This window comes from Phaethon lepturus, unplaced genomic scaffold (genome assembly GCF_000687285.1).
Source record: "Phaethon lepturus isolate BGI_N335 unplaced genomic scaffold, ASM68728v1 scaffold11020, whole genome shotgun sequence".
Classification (NCBI taxonomy): Eukaryota; Metazoa; Chordata; class Aves; order Phaethontiformes; family Phaethontidae; genus Phaethon; species Phaethon lepturus.
Window position 1 is genome coordinate 34,543 of NW_010514080.1, and position 16,959 is coordinate 51,501.

The 16,959-nt window shown below is 34.3% G+C and overlaps 1 protein-coding gene across 1 annotated transcript in view; it reads right to left on the reverse strand.

Moving 5' to 3' along the window:
• The window catches only part of LOC104624574 (low-density lipoprotein receptor-related protein 1B), a gene marked incomplete at both ends in the record, with an annotated part of 148,825 nt that overhangs the window by 34,222 nt on the left and 97,644 nt on the right, over positions 1–16,959 (reverse strand). Inside the window, 2 exons of the mRNA XM_010291978.1 lie at positions 4,828–5,032; positions 6,485–6,674. Of these exons, the coding sequence (XP_010290280.1) occupies positions 4,828–5,032; positions 6,485–6,674 (395 nt within the window). The remainder of the gene's footprint in view (positions 1–4,827; positions 5,033–6,484; positions 6,675–16,959) is intronic.

Consider the following 16,959-nt stretch of genomic DNA (forward strand, 5'->3'; position numbering starts at 1 on the left):
TATTTTGTGTGATTTATTTCTGTTCTGGCTACCTTGGCTGATCTCACTTCTATCCTGCCTCAGTGAGTTATTCAACACTTCTCAAGGTAATGTTGATGTCAACATGAATACCATACAAGAGTTGACCAAAATTACTCTGCTCTCCTCAATCATACTTGTACTACAAATAAATATAATGACATGTCTGAAAAGTAATCTCAGATGTCAACCATAAAGTCAAGTTTTTCATAAATGCACAGCCCAACCTTTAACTTCTATTTCTACATTTAGCAGTTTGAAGAACAGATCTGACAAAATTGTTACTGAAGATAACAAAAGTTGAACACCAACTTTCGAACTTGCTTAATTGTTTAAATACAGATTTCCAACAGAATGAAGAGCATATATTCTAGAAATTGAAAGTTATAATTACTGGAAGGTTGTAATTATATGAAGGTTATAATTACTGGAGACAGCTCTAAAACCATATTGATTTTAACAATCACACCTGTAGGCCCACAAAACTGTAATTGAGACCAAAACATTGCAACCTATATGTTGTATAAAATAACTACACTTTGGTTCACAGGAAATAAACTATATTTCTAGATTCTTGATATGTAAAATGTTACAGAATACTCAACACTGAAGAAAAGGAAAAAAAAGTCAAAATAGCTCACAATTTATTGGAAAAATAAACTGAAAAAAACCCCCCCAAACCCAAACCCCAGCTTCATTTGCTGTTGGCTCAGTCTCTGTTCATGAACAAAATGTCGTAATTAAAGCAATAAGCAGCTAAAAACAGCTGTGGCCAAATTACTAAATCCAACTAAGGGAAGGAGGAAAAATGGAAGAAAAAGGGGATGGGATTGTGAAAGAAACAATTGCCAATTTTGTGTTTTAAAACAGGAAGATCTTACAGAGCAAAACAAGCAATATTTAAAAAAACCTTGCATATCTTCTAAGTAATAAAAAGGAGCAAAAGTAACAAAAAAATTCTTCCAAACTTGAAAGACTACTCCAGCAACCAAACACTAGTATTAAAATATCAGCTTAACACAAAATCAATAAACTCTTACAATCCACTTAAAAGGGTCAATTCAATACTGCTGAATTATTTTCTACCCATTCATTGTACTAGATTACTGTGGTGAGTAGAGTGAAGAAAGAAGCTGGAATAAAAGTCATTACATTACATTAGCATTTCATGTTCTACTATACAATTTCTACCTTTGGTAACACAACTGAAACTAGAAAACAATGAAGCAGAGATAGTGAGGAAAAGGGTAATCCGTTTAAACTATTTTTGGTGTTAACGGTTAGTGGCAGGAACTTGCTGAAACATCCTAAAGAATCTCAGATCACCAGAACATTGGAACAATTGTTACTTGTATTATTCTAATGTTACAGAGGCCAGAGACCTCTTCAAGTTGGACAGCATATGAACGAAGAAAAACAATAGCCCTGGAAATATTATTTCACCAGATCAATAATACAATTTCATGGTTGGATTCTGGCATTCTTCTATCAGTAATAATGCATCTACATGGTGATGAGCAACTCTGCTGAAGCACTGCTAGTGAGGCCAGTACAGTTTAAATGCAGATTTGAATGAAGCAGCCTGGTGGGTTTTGTTCTGGTACGACAATCCCAATATAACTAATGCAGGAAAAGCGCCTTCAGAACCCAGGAAACACAAACAACTCTGTTTCAAAGCTCATGGCATGTGAGAACTCGGATCAGTATTTTTGACAACAGAGTTAGTCGATTCTCCAAAAACAGGTATTGGTGTAGGACAACCAGTAGTAGTATAGCTTTGTATATGTAACACAATAGAGCTCCCAAAAAAGCCTTCAGAAGAGCATGATGGATTCAATTTACTGCTTTCAGGAGCTTTTTTTGTTTACTGTAATTGGAAGGAGAGTTAAATGACAGAAAGTCAAACCAAGAGACAATATACTAGGAAAGTTAGAAGCTTCAACATTCAACAGCTGAGAAAACTGAATGACCAGTCTGTCTTGCTGATAGAAACTGAAATCCAGAGGTCTGGTAAAAAAGTAGGCTTTAGTAATGGTTTCTGCAACTACGTTACATCAGCTCCCATTTCACATGCGTGATGCATATTTTGTTACACCAGACAAAGTTAAACTGTTTCCATGTAACCTACTAATTACCTTGTACTTAACTGACGGCATATTCAGAATCTTAAGTAAAACAGGATCAGGAAATTAAAACTAAACGTAATAGCAAAATGGAAAAGAAACAGCAGTACAAGGCAGACGTATACATCAGAAAGTGGAAATGCAGCCAAAATGAACAGGAAAAAAAAAATTAATTCTAACTGAAGAAAGTGTAAGAAAATGAGAATTCCTGTTGAACTAGAAGAGGAACAAAAGAACATCCAATCTAGAAAGAGATACTTTCAAAGAAAACAACTGAAGAAAGCATAGAAGATAAAGGAAATTATTTTTAGAATTATTTACTATTGATGATCTAAATGAGACCTTTTTCTCTTTTCCCTAATAAATGTGACAAATAACTTAGTAGATAGAGATGGTAGCATACTTAAGCAAAGCAAATCACTGGAAAAAAATGGTATGCATATAAATATTTATGTACATCCTTAAGCTCCAGGAACTTAAGAATAAGTGTCTGAATTTGCAATAAATTTGCAGGCAAACACAATGAAGTATTAGCACAAGTTCCTACTTGTGAAAGAAAGAAAAGTTGCACGAGGCCTTTAACTAGGCATTTTTAATTGCCCAATGAACTTTACTTCAAGACAGGAGTAACTTACAGTTATAATAATGTAGATGGATAATAAAAAAAAAATCTAGCATACTGTCAGTCTTCAAAATGACAACAAAACAGAAGATAAAGGACAGAAAGTCAAGAAGAGGATGATGCAGGATATTAGGACTTTCAAATTGTGATCAAAGTCCTACAAAGAAAATATTTGAGAATGTTGACAAGTATGAGAAAACCAGATAATTGCCTCTATCTGTATTTCCTATACCTGCATTTTAAGATGCCAACAAGTCCCTCAAGATTCCATTTGAAAAATACCTTAATGTGGCAGACAGCAAACTGAGGAACTTTCCAGATACATAATTATTTAAATTAGTCAGGAAAAAGAACATATAAGAATGGATATATTTTAGTAGAACTGAGGAATGAGGCAGGATTTAAGAAAAACAACAAACGACAGAAACTAAGCAGAGATCCTTTGAACTAGTTATATCCTTTTGTAATTTAAGTAGGAACTCCAAGATCATTGCATTAAAGCCAATGAAAACTTTTGATCGTTTATATTTAGTAGCGTAAGAGATAGAATAATAATTCTGCAAATGCTATTGAGTTGCTATATATGGTTACATATAGATGTGTTACATGTACATCTGGAACATCATGTGCTGTTCTGTTATATTATCTGACAAAAGATGCAGGACATACAGATCTAAATCATATAAATAATCTCTGAAAGTATGACCCAAATTTAAATTAAAAGTAAGTACAGATTTTGTATAACCTTTAGAATCAAGATATAATTAAAGTATAAAACCCAAGGGTTAATATGAAAGAAGGAAAGTGTAATTCCATTTTTATCTTCCAAGTGACAAAACAACACAAAACAAAGAAAACCACCGAACTGCCTTCTGTGTGTTATTCTCAGACAAAAAGGTAGATTCACTGAGGAAAAAAAAACCCCAGAAAGTCAATCCATTTTCACAGCAGATATATAGTCCGAGATTGTATACTTTAGAATCCACATAGCTTTGGTCTGTCTGGTTTCTGACAGTTGCTACATCTGAAAACATGAGTGAGCTGTGGTTAATTGATACAAGTGAAAACAAAAAGAGAAAGGAAATGACACAAAACCATGCCTAGTCACTTCTGTTCTACTCTTGCAAGCTTGGCGCTCTCAGTTTGCTCTGATAAGGAATTTTATCTAAACAAAGTATGTGGAACAACTTCTTCATAAGATTACAGAAACACATGTAATTCTCATTTAAGATCTAGAAAGATTTCAAAGCTTTTATGTAGTATATGAAGGAATTTTTTTTTTTTTTACATTAATAGATATGAAAGCGAGCTGATGTACCAAACATTATCTTGTAGAGCTGGGAATTGAAAATACAAGCCAGAACATGCTCTTCATTTATTTTATCATGTACTTTGGGAGGTACAAAATTTCCAAAAGGAAGACTTCATGATATACGAGAAATGTAGAGCTACACATGCAACAAAATTGTGAGCACATATCAACTGCCTTCAGCATGTTCAAAGTAAAAGGTCTACTTGAACTGAAACTAATAGAGCACTCCAGGACCAAAATGTATTGTGGTAAGATAGCAGTGGAGTGTGGCTGAATATATCTGAAAATGTATAGTTAGGAAAGAAAAAAAAAAAAAAAAGATTTGTAGAGTAAATCCCAAACATTACACAAAAAAAAAGTCTAATGCATTCAGAAAAGTTTGGCAGTGAAAGAAAAATTATAACCGTCCTACGTAAAGCAAAACATTTCTCTACCTCTTCTACTGAAGTTCTACTTTTTTTTCAAGCTGATAGATCATTTAGGACAGTGATGCTTCAGAATCAATACCAATGCAAATAGATTTTGTGGTAAGGGTCTGCATCTCCAGAAGGTCATCCAGAAACTGGAACGTGTTGAGTAAACAGAGCATTACTTGTAGTTTGGAAGTGTTTTCAGTTTTAAGTCTAACGTATAACTAATCCTAGGAGAAACTTAGGCAACTAATGATCTTTCTGTATCGTTCTGATTTTAAAGATGTTAGCAAATGCAAACAGACTTACAATTAATATGTTTAGGATTTTTCTTTTACTTACATATCTTTGTGATCCATCATATTCACACCTCTCAATTTTTCCCAAGCTGCCATCTGAAAAGTAAAGTTTCTCCGCCCTATGATCAATGGTAAGTCCATTTGGTGTCAGGATATCTGTACTAATGATAACCTGTGCATTTTTGCCTGCGAGGGTAGATCTCATGATGCTTGGGAGCTGCTCGTTCCAGTTAGTCCAAAACATTAAGCTGTATTAAAATCAAAATAACAAACAAAGCCATAAGATACATTTTATAATTTAATTCTCTATGAAATGAGCAACAGAAAAAACATATACCTTCATAGACAATTATGAATGACATCTATAAGTAATTATGACAACCAGTGGTGAATAAGAAAATGTGATAGCCAACATCCTATAAATTATAGCAGTTTCCTAGTTCATTAACTTGTATAGGAGTACAGATTTTTTTTTTCTCTTCACAGGTCTGTTCAATTCAGATCACGTCTTTAGCCTACAGATAGATATAAACTGTTTCACAGCACAAACTTAATTCTGCTCATGTGTATGTTCATAATTTCCAATGGTGAAATTAATCTGCCAATTTTCCCATATTAGAACTGTGATACAGACAAAAGGACTGGTATGCAGAAGGTTGATAATGGGGCCTTAATATGCTCTAAAGGAGGCACAATCGGCCCCTTGCTACTGTTAAATAGTGGTGGACAAAACGTTATGGAATGAGCTGTGGATGTAACTTATACACTAATCAGAAGCTGCCTATCCTCTCACTGCAATCTCCGTAAGAATTTAGCTGGCTTATTTATGCTACCTAGATAAATTGCATTTTACCATGCAGTGTAAACTCTTGATTTGCATAAACTGTACGTGGAGTCACACATGGAAATGACCTCCTTGATTACTCATGGAGTCAACTTCATACGTTCAGCTATCCCAAATTAGAAACAGAATATAGTAAGGCAGAAATGTAGCCTAGCCTTCCCAAAGGCGAGATAGTTACAAGAAGCAGAAAAAGCAGGTAGCCTTTCTTCCAGAATTAACAGAGAAGATTAAAGTAACTCAAATTTGTAAAACACTTACTAGCAAGAAGCTTCTAGAAGTAGAAATACAAACCCTTCTATTACCTTACTAGGAAACACAGTCGTCTTGAGAGTGGCAGGAAAGGAACTAAATTAGACTTCTTTCCAGGATGTTGTCCACAGTGCAGTAAATGTACACCTCTTGTTATATAAATTTATACAACACTAAACTTTGTGATAAACACACGGGCCTACCAGTTTGCCACACAAGAAATTCAGATTCCTGTTTGTAAATGCTTAAATTAATTTTGTTTTTATTTAAGCAATGAGAGTAACATGTCTAACAAAAAAAATTAGTAAACTGATTGCTCTTGATAATTTGCAATTAACTCACTTTTTAAAAAAACATCCTGACATTTTTAACATTCCATGAAAATGTAATGATTATTTGATCTGAAACGTAAAAAGATATAAAATGTTGTCTCTTAATTTCTGAGATTGCTTTAAAAGTTAATATTAGCATTTGACTCCTAAATTAAGAAATCTACTTCACCTTCATGAGGTGCAGCAGTATTAGTTGACTGTGAAATAAAGAAGTGCTGCTGTGTCCTTGACATTAGGCAAAAATCAAAATACACTAAAAAAGATATAATACATACTTTTGACATTCATCTAGAGCTAACACGTGTGGATGATCATCTTCAGACATTGTTATTACTGCTTCCCGGTTGAAAGCTCCTCGACGTCTCTGGTCAACAGTGTGTCTCGTGATTGAGGATGTGGTTGAACTGGTCCAATAGAGAGTATCCCAAGCTCTATGATAAGCAAGTCCTTCCACTGACCCAACATCTGGAAGACATGGTTAGAGACAGAGCAAATAAAACTCCTTCTAACAAGATGTTTGTTCTCCTTTTTTGTCAAATTCATCTTGGAGAATCACAGGGTTCAGCTGTTTCAGCCACTTGACTGTCAATTCTTTTATCATCTCACCTGCTTATTTTTTTTATTGGAATCAAAGTCTTATTATTTTTTCATAAATTAAAATAAAAAAAACATAGAGAGCAAGATCACTATTAATAGCCCCATAATATATTTGTCAATTCTAACACTCATTAAATTAATATTTTTACTACAGTGCCCCCAGATAATATATTAGAAATAATAAGCATTTATTGAAGACAGCAATAACTTAGTCACAACTTCAAACATCATTTAAGCCAAGTCTTGGGCATGTTTTCACTAATTACATGTATTATTAACATTATCTTTCGACGTATTTCCTAACACAGATACACATTACATTAATAGGGATCAAAGTGTCCTCTTTTAATTAACTGTACAGGCTTTTTTAAAACATCTGAAAAATACCGAAAAAAGTCCAACTCTGAAGGTCTCAGCATCATTTTAATAAGCCACAATACCACACTCATTCTACATAAAAAACTGTGAGCTAGAAACAAAAGCAAATATTAATAAGCAGCTAAAACATATATTTAACATCCAGACAAGATAAATTGTGTTTGATTCCAATATATAAAAGTGACAGACTGTGAGAAATAGGAGTAATTATTTTCTACCATTTTTTTTAATTACTACAGAAATGTACGTTGATTACTTCACTTATTATTTTGTTAGAAGCAAATAATTTTAGATCAGAAAGTTCATGCAGCTTATTAATGAACTACAGAAGGCAAAAATCTAGAAATTTGATAAGGATTACATTATGCTGGTTATTACAATTTACATTCGGCTTGCTGGAAGATGTAATTTCTAGCATGCAATTCATATACGCAGAACAGCAAGCCCACAAATAAGTTTGATCACACTGAAAGTGCTAACACTAAATCCAAACTATGGGGCACATAATTATTTATCAGTTTTTTATATTTCTTTTTCTAAAGAATCTTCTGACTACATTTACATGACATATCTGTAGAGAATTGTCAATGACTTGTCTTAAGAAAGGCTAGCAAAAATAAGTTAGATGACACTCCTTAAAGGGAGGTGAATATATGTAAAAAGGGCTTTCCTACTTATGAAGGTGAATTTATGAAAAAATATATATTAAGCTCACTTACAAGTAACTCAAAAAAGTGACTGAGTTTAACTTTAAAAACAGCATTGAAGGCAACTTGAAAATTACAAAAAATTCTTTAGACCATAGCAAAGATGACCCTTTAGATAAGAACTCTGGCTTTCAAAAAGATGAACGGGTTACAAGCATTCTTTCTTTAAATGCAATATTTAGTCGCCTTATTAATTTATTTTGAATTTTAAGCATCAAAAACATATTGAGATATAACAAAGGTTTTATTTTTTGTTTCAGAAATCACCGACTAACATCAAAGACAAGCAGTTCTTTCAAACGTCACGGCAGAGATGTGCAAACACCTAGTGAAGTATTTTAAAACCAGTTAAAACATGCCTGAATGCAGGCTTATTATCAACTATGGTTTATGCTGCTTCTGGGTATGTCTGTCTACACTATGAACTGAGAAAGCCAGTTGCTTCTTTCTTGGGTCTTCCATCCCTAAGCACCCACACCACATGCACGTTACTTTATACGAGGGCAACCTTCCAGAACGAAACAACTAATTCCTTCTGAGATGTAACCCAGGTTTTCTTCTGGCAAAAATTTGCTACTCTTTCTGGGGGAAAAAACCTCAGGTTTTGTTCCTTTTGCCTACAGAGACCTCCCAAACACTAAAATCTCTATACCTCAAACACACCTTAACTTTCTCACACCATGCTTCAGAACATGCAAAAAATATCCTTGACATCATATCAAATATCACTCTTAGGACTGACATACAGCCAGCACACAATTTTAGGCAGCATGAGCCAGAAGAAATCTTAAAATTAATGGTATTATCTCAGAGCCAGAGGAACGCAACATAGGATTCAAAGGAAACCTGGACTGCCCAAACCATCCTAGAGGCACCAGGCCAAGTACTGCATACATGAACCAGCCTGCTCCCTGGTCTGGGCCCAGGGATCACTCCCAGGGCAGAAATCTATAGAGTTTAGATATGAGCTCTGATACACTTCTAACTTAACATACTAATTTCCATTAAAATTATATGCTGAATCCCAAAATTTACCATTACTTATAATTCTCTGAAGTAAACTAACGCTCTTAGATGTAATTTGGACAGTGCTCTTAAATACATTATTTAACTCTTACGCCTCCCTGTGTGGAGTCAGGAGTTGGTCTCAATGATTCTCATGGGTCCCTTCCAGCTCGGGATATTCTGTGATTCTATTAAAAAATGACAGAAGATCTATTGACATTTTCTGATCAATTCTGCACTTTATTTGTAATGAACAAACCATCAGAGAATTTACTGCACTATTTTTACCTTTCATATCTGTGAATGTTGCGTGTTTCCTCATCTTTATTACGGAAATTTTTAGAAAAATGAAATCAAGTCTTTGTCTTGTGGTTAAAGACCTAGCCGTTAGGAGGTGAGGATTTAACTCAGATTTGCTACAAATCCTGCTCATTTGAAAGATCACTGTGAGAAAAAAAAAAATTCCCTCATGTAATGTCTTGAATTTCTATCAACTTTAGCTTTGTTCCTTGTTTGAATCTGTCAAGAAATTTGAAAGCAAATAGTTTATACAACACAGCCTAAAACTCTTCTGTAGTAGACAAAAGATAATGATGTTGTTCCTGCCACAGCTAGATGTGAGGAGCTAAATCACAACTAGAATGATGAAAGTGCTCTTCAAATACAAGATGTGTAGGTTTACTTGTAATTTCTATGCTTAAGAGAAGAACTCAATTCTACAGAAATCAGAAATTATAGCTTCACGTTCTTAAACTGGGCCAACATATCACACTGCAACTCCATATCAAGGTCAGTAAGTGGTGACAGAAGAAGGTTTAATTCAACATTACTATTTATAAATGGTAATTTCTAAATTCTTAGAAAACAGAGTCATGGAAAGTTATGCCATATCCAAAGAAAAACAAACTTTTAGCATACAGATGAGAAATGTGTCTTTTTCTTGCTTTAATAAAATGTCTAAAATATGCAGTTTTGAAAAAACCTTGCCACATATACATATGTTCTGAGTGGAGTAGAACTAAAACAAAGCAATCAATAAGAGCAGCAACAACTTTAAAAGAAAATAAAGAAGCTAAGATCAAAAAACCCAAGAAATCTCTACCATAATGGGAATTCCTAAGAAAATCTGAAAATAACCCAGCAACAGAATCAGGCTGTGAAACCTGTCTGAAATCAAATCTCTGATATCCAGTTAAGGAAATGTTTTATCACAAATAAAACTTCGTTAACTGCTTGATCACAGAATCACAGAATCACTAGGTTGGAAAGGACCTTCAAGATCATCAAGTCCAACCATTAGTCCAGCACCACCATGTCCCCTAAACCATGTCCTGAAGCGCCACATCCACACGTTTCTTGAACACTTCCAGAGATGGCGACTCCACCCCCTCCCTGGGCAGCCTGTGCCAATGCCTGACCACCCTCTCGGTGAAGAAATTTTTCCTAATATCCAATCTAAACCTCCCCTGGCACAACTTGAGGCCATTTCCTCTTGTCCTATCACTAGTTACTTGGGAGAAGAGGCCAACACCCTCGTCGCCACAACCCCCTTTCAGGTAGTTGTAGAGAGCGATAAGGTCTCCTCTCAGCCTCCTCTTCTCCAGACTAAACAACCCCAGTTCCCTCAGCCGCTCCTCATAAGACTTGTGCTCCAGCCCCCTCACCAGCTTCGTTGCCCTTCTCTGGACACTCTCCAGCACCTCAACATCCTTCTTGTAGTGAGGGGCCCAAAACTGAACACAGTATTCAAGAGCCGGGCAGCTCTCCAGCCGCTCCTCCCCAAGCCTGTAGCGTTGCATGGGGTTGTTGTGACCCAAGTGCAGGACCCTGCACTTGGCCTTATTGAACCTCATACAGTTGACCTCAGCCCATCGATCCAGATGTCCAGATCCCCCTGCAGAGCCCTCCTCCCCTCCAGCAGATCAGCACTCCCACCCAGCTTGGTGTCATCTGCATGATGTATATAAGATTTATATATATGATATATTGATGTATATATGCTTTTTAAAGAACGAGAAAGGGTTCCTGATCAGATGTCACATTTTCAAGCAAATTAAATCTGAAACTATCAAAAAAGTTCAGGTGACAAGCCTGTGGACAATAATGGCTTTGCAAACACTACAAACATAAAAATTCAGAGTAAAAAAGTGGGTTTTTTTTAAAGAAAAAAAATCAGAGGAATTCAATTACCTTGATGTAAGACAAGAAAAAAAACACTAATTAAATATAAAATTGTCTGCTGCAAACACATACCAAGCACATTTGTTTAGCCCCACCAAAAGTATAAATTCTGAATTATTTATACCAAGCACTCTCTTATTTGCCAATAAGCTTTAGTTTTATCATGTTCCTTACTTATGGAATGGAGAACTTCACCAATACAGACAATAATTTAATGCTTTTAGAAACCTGTAAGGTGGTTTTAAAGTCACTGACATAAGGCCTAGAGAGTAGGTGCTAAAGCAATCCAAGATTTAGATAAATTCTTACAATGGAAAATACAACTCACTTTGTTCTTACTAGCATGTAGTATGAGCTGGATGAAGTATCATCAGTACACTACTCAGGTCATTCTTCACTGTAGTAAGTTACCAGTGCTAATACAGTATTTGAGTTTATATTGTTAAAAGGTTAAAATAAACTTCTTGTTTTAGAGGTTAGTCAAGAATCCCAAAATTCATATAAATCCTTTTATACCAATGATAAAACAGGTTCCAACTGACAATAGAAACGGACCTAGAAATGGTCCCCTAGCCACTTTCAGGTGGTTCCCTAAAACCAAAACCTTCTAGCAACTTCATATTGCCAAAGACAGGACACTGGAGAAACTTCCAAGGTAATTGCATTCTAGTGTTATATCATTACCAGTTTGCATGTTATTATTTTATACTTATTTTTTTCCACACTTCCTTAATGGATATTCCAGAGCACTTTTTTAAAAAAAAAAAAAGTTAATTTATCATAAGATATTCAGTTACTTTAAAATAGATGAAAAGTATGTACTCATCCTATCTGGTGCTACAATTGTGGGATTCGGTCCTAAAATCTACTGACAGGATGAAAATTAGCAATTTGTTTATTCTCAGCTTCATATTTTTACAGCATCACATAATATTCTGAATTAGTAAAGCATAAAGAAAGTGGCAATGAAAAGAAACACATTTGTTTCACTGACATACTGAATTAAAACACTGATGGCATTAGATGCCTACAGCACTGATTAAATTTATTCTAGCCATGAAGCAACAGTTTATGATTTTCACATGAATAGCATACTTAAATGAAAGGAACATTAATACAATATGATATTAATATACAAATACTCACATTATTCACCTGCCACTGACATTCTGAATTAAATCAGTAATGGGGTGTATAACTGATTAAATATCTACACAAGAGAATGCAACAGTTTATGATTTACAAAGGCAATGGTAGAGTGATCACATCATTACGTTGCCAAATGCTATCTATCACTTTTACTGAACTTAACGAAGATGGATTGCATCCCACAGATGAGATGCAGCCTATAAATACTGTCATGCTGATCTTCATCTGACTTTCCCAGGCAACAGACAAGCAACAAATCAATAACTGAAGAACTCAGATTAGAGCTCCCTCATTATTGCAAATGGAAAATAAATAATAAATCCAATAGTTGTTGCCACTGACTTTTGGTAATCTATATACTATTTCTCAGTTTCCTAGATTTTTATCTCCTATCTTCTACTTTTAAAATTCTCTAGAAAATTTACAGTAAAAATTTTTCCAGTTACCTTTTTCCTTTAATTGCTTATTTTTACCAACTCCTTTTCTTTAGCAAAGTGGTAAAGTAAGAACAACTGTCAACATCACTTTTTTTTTTTTAATAGGGAAAGGCCATCAAAGTAATAAAATTGAGCATAAACAGCACTTCGGTATCAGAAGTTTGGCGAAGGCTATAATGTTCAGTACTTGGCATTAAACACCTGCTTGATCTTTATTCATTCTCTGAACTGGCTTTCACAATTTACCTTTCAGGATAGAGCCTGTCAATTGTTATACCAGACTGGTCACGGGAGATGTTACTGCCTTCTGTCAATCTGTCTGTGTAAGTCTATGGTGGTAGATAACAGGTGGTCACCATTCGATCTGAGGTGAAAATAATACCTCACAAGCAATAAAGCACCTGAAGAAAAGGTTTTATAGTTCACATATCTAACTGATGGCACAATTAGAACTTTGAAGAATTCTTTACCATTCTACTTTGCTCTTCAAGTAGCCATAAAGCAGGAAGTCTTTCTGCTAAACAAAAATTCTAAGACAATAGTAAGTTGTAATAAAAAAAAAAAAAGCAAGATGATTTCCATTTGTCCCAAAAATTAGAGGGTGATGTAATTTCTTGATTGCTTCTGCCAGTCACATGTAAAACGAGGCCATCATATATTCTATTATATCAGAAATATTAACTAACAAATATGGCATAAACAACTCTGAACTGTAATAAACAATTATTTCATTGACTTAGCCTAAGTTTTACAGAGCATGCAAAGTTTGCTAAAATTACACCATAAATCAGCAAACATCTATCATTTTTATGTATCTCCAAAATATAAAACCTTGCTACACCTTATTACACATTAAAAATTATTATATATAGTAAGATAGCATAAACAAAGGCGTTGGGTTCTTCAGGGTAACAACTAGCTTAAGTTCAAGAGATGATAAACACGTCCATGGATGTAACCTTATTATTCCTTCAAACTTACTGGGGTAGCCAGTACTGGAAAGAATGAACATTTGTTGGGAATCATCTAAAGGGAAAGAAAATAATTTTAGAATCTAGAAGAAGAAAAAAAACAACTTCATTTTTGTAGAAAGTGAAGTACTAAAATCTCCCATCTTCTAAAGTGTTTGGCATTTTCCTAATGACAGTTAAAAATTCAGTCTGTCTGCAAGTAAAAATGAAAATACGAATACTGGATAATTGCTCAGGAAACACTTCTAATACATTCAGGAAAAATAAACTACCAGGTAAATATTTTTCTATATTTATAACATTGCTTTAGTCTGTATCAATGAAGATATATAAAATAGTGTATGTAATTCCTGTGTCTGTGAAATAAGCACAGTGTGAAAGGCAGACAGATGCCTGAGTAGTAGGATATTCATAGTCCACCAGTGAACTTATGAAAATCTATACAAAACACCTGATGAGACTATTCAGAGTAGGAAATTTAGCATGAAAAAGACCACGAACCTAACCTGCAGTTGATGACTTTAATCATACTTACATGAACTAACCAACCAACTGAACCAGCATATGATAGATGGATAATACCTCTGTGCAATGAAGTGCATTAGATATTGATTCAATGAACTAGTGGTACAACACTGGTAAAGCCCAGTTTGGAGCTAGGCAAGCCACATCTGCACCTTTGGGCAAAGCTGGACCTCTAAGAGCAGGTGACCTGTCAACACTTGGTGAATACCTGCGTGCTCACTAATACAAGCTTAAACTTAACAACTGGCGATGATGTAAATAGGACAGAGATACCAGAAGGAAAAGCTGATCCTGAAAGGCTCAGTCAGCAAGTCAAACAGTGTTTCTGGAACATTTTGTTTGTTTGTTTTTAATTTCATTATGGAGTCTGACAGAAATATGTTATTCACTATAACAAGCATTTTCAGTTTTTCAGACAGACCTCTGTAAAAGTTTTACACCAAGACATAGGTAATGAATAGGAGCATTTTAAATTTTAGATTATTTGAATTTTTTTTTGTCCCCTATCAACACTGGTGGTTTTTCTTCATTTAGCTACACAGTTCAGTTCACCTCTGGATCAAACAGATGATCTCAGAAACTTACAATGAGAGAACAGAAACACCACCACTAACGTTTTGGTCATCTTTACCTGAATATACATGGAACAAGTAATCAACTCTTTAAAATGAGGAAAAAAGTGATTTTGAAAACAGTAAGCGTGTTCCAGGACTATGCTTATATACGGTTTCTTTTTGGCTCCCAGTTAACAGCATTTTAAAAACACACTAATCAAGCCACAGTATATAGTATCATCATAATTTGCTGTGATTGTCAGCTTTTAAAAATCAAGTCTCGTTTATGTTACTAAATACAATTATGTATTTAATTCTGTGCCTATGTACTTGTGGACCATAATATTTCTACAAAGAATGACATAGACTTTTTATCATGAGGAAAAAAAAAACCAACAACTTTTTATGAGGAAATCTATATCTACTGCCAATTATTTATCTTCCCAACAATGGATATAGCCCTTCCATAGCTGTTCCCTGACAGCTCACTGAAGAAAATCACATCAACAGAAAAGTAAACATGCAATATTCTGCCCTCTATTACCCTAGATATAACTTCCTCCTTGATTAGGTTTAGGGGCTGTCTTGGGGTCAGTGGGGAATAATGTAACAAAGAAATAATGATACATCATACACTCAAGGAAATATAGGGAACTCAACAAATCAGAAAGGCAATAGTATTTTGTATTAACTGTAAACTGTAACCCACCCAGTATAGTTCAATATATCATTACTAGTTAACAAGTGTTATAATAGCATAAGTCAAAATCAGTTAAAAGTATCTATGTAAAAGAGGTGATAAAAGCAGAAAAACGTTTCGAATGGAAAGCTAACATATAGAGGTAGAAGTTTTTCATTAAGTTTTAAAAAATCTGAGCAATTATTATGCAATAAACTTTTTTCCTAATTACATGAGCCCACATTATCTTTTTATACCTTACATGTAGACTCTCAAAAAAATAATTTATTGCTCAGCCTTACCACCTTTAATTCAATAAAAATTACCATTACCATTAGAATGCCTACCCTAAGACTAAGTAAGTCTAATAAATACATATAATCACACATTTTTCTGGTTATTGTTGAAGTAAAACCAAACAGTACAGAGATATTAGAGACATTAATGGCAGAATAGAGTAATAACCTATTAATATTTGCTGGATCACATTACTCTTTAGAATAAGACAAAGGAGAACTGCCAAGAGATGTTCCTCTAGCTTTTTCCTGACAATTCACCAAATACAGTTTTGCATTTTATGCAACTAAGCCACAGCTGCTGATGTAAAAATTTACATCAGCAAATATTTACATCAATAAAAATTTAAGGGCAATGTGGAAAGTTGAAGCAGTCACAAACAATATTAATTCTTCATGAATAATCTCAAGTTTAACAGGCAGAAGCACCTTTCCTGAATATTGAGCTTGGGAATGTGCGCGACATACTGAACTGAAAGATCAGTGTATGGCAGCTCCTGTCATGAATACATTTCAGAGTTTCAAACCAGGAACAGCTAAACAAAGCATGAAATGTGCAGAAATACATGTTTCTAGAATAACAACTGCTTAATATATAGTAAACTCTACATACTTACTTACTGTAAGTAACGGTTATTTACTGAACAGCTCAAATTCACATACATCCAGAAACAAAATATAGTGATAAACCAGACACCTTGGTTTTCACTCTCAAGGAAGCGGCTGTAATAATAAATTTTATTTTTTACTATGTAAATGTTCATGTAAATGTTCTAGACTTAACAATAGACTCTTCCTTTCCCTCCTTTAAAAAGTGAAAATCAGTGGACCTATATTGCAACATATACAACTATAACAAATCCAATTGATTTATGAAATTAAGATAAACAATATTAAAGTGTTTATTTTTAACAGATTAAAAATTTCTTTCCTGGAGAAGAAAGCTCCAAAACTAAAGCGACCTCATACAATGTACCAAATTTAATGCTCTGTAAGAGAAATGGGAACATAAATGCCTTTTTGACAGTTAAATTGGACCCATTTAGTTAGAAAGAATAGTAGCACACACTGGAACACCTTTAAAAGATTCAGATTGTAAAAAGCCTTGTAATACATCACAGGATCTGACATTTTATGTTAAGAGAAAAGATTTTTGCCTTCTATAGACACTAGCACCTAAAGTTCAAAACAGAAGTGTTTTTTCACACAACGCTTCCTTATGTGCTGCCAAAGATGTTGCAATGGCAAAATGTCTTAGTGCCATTGTTTAC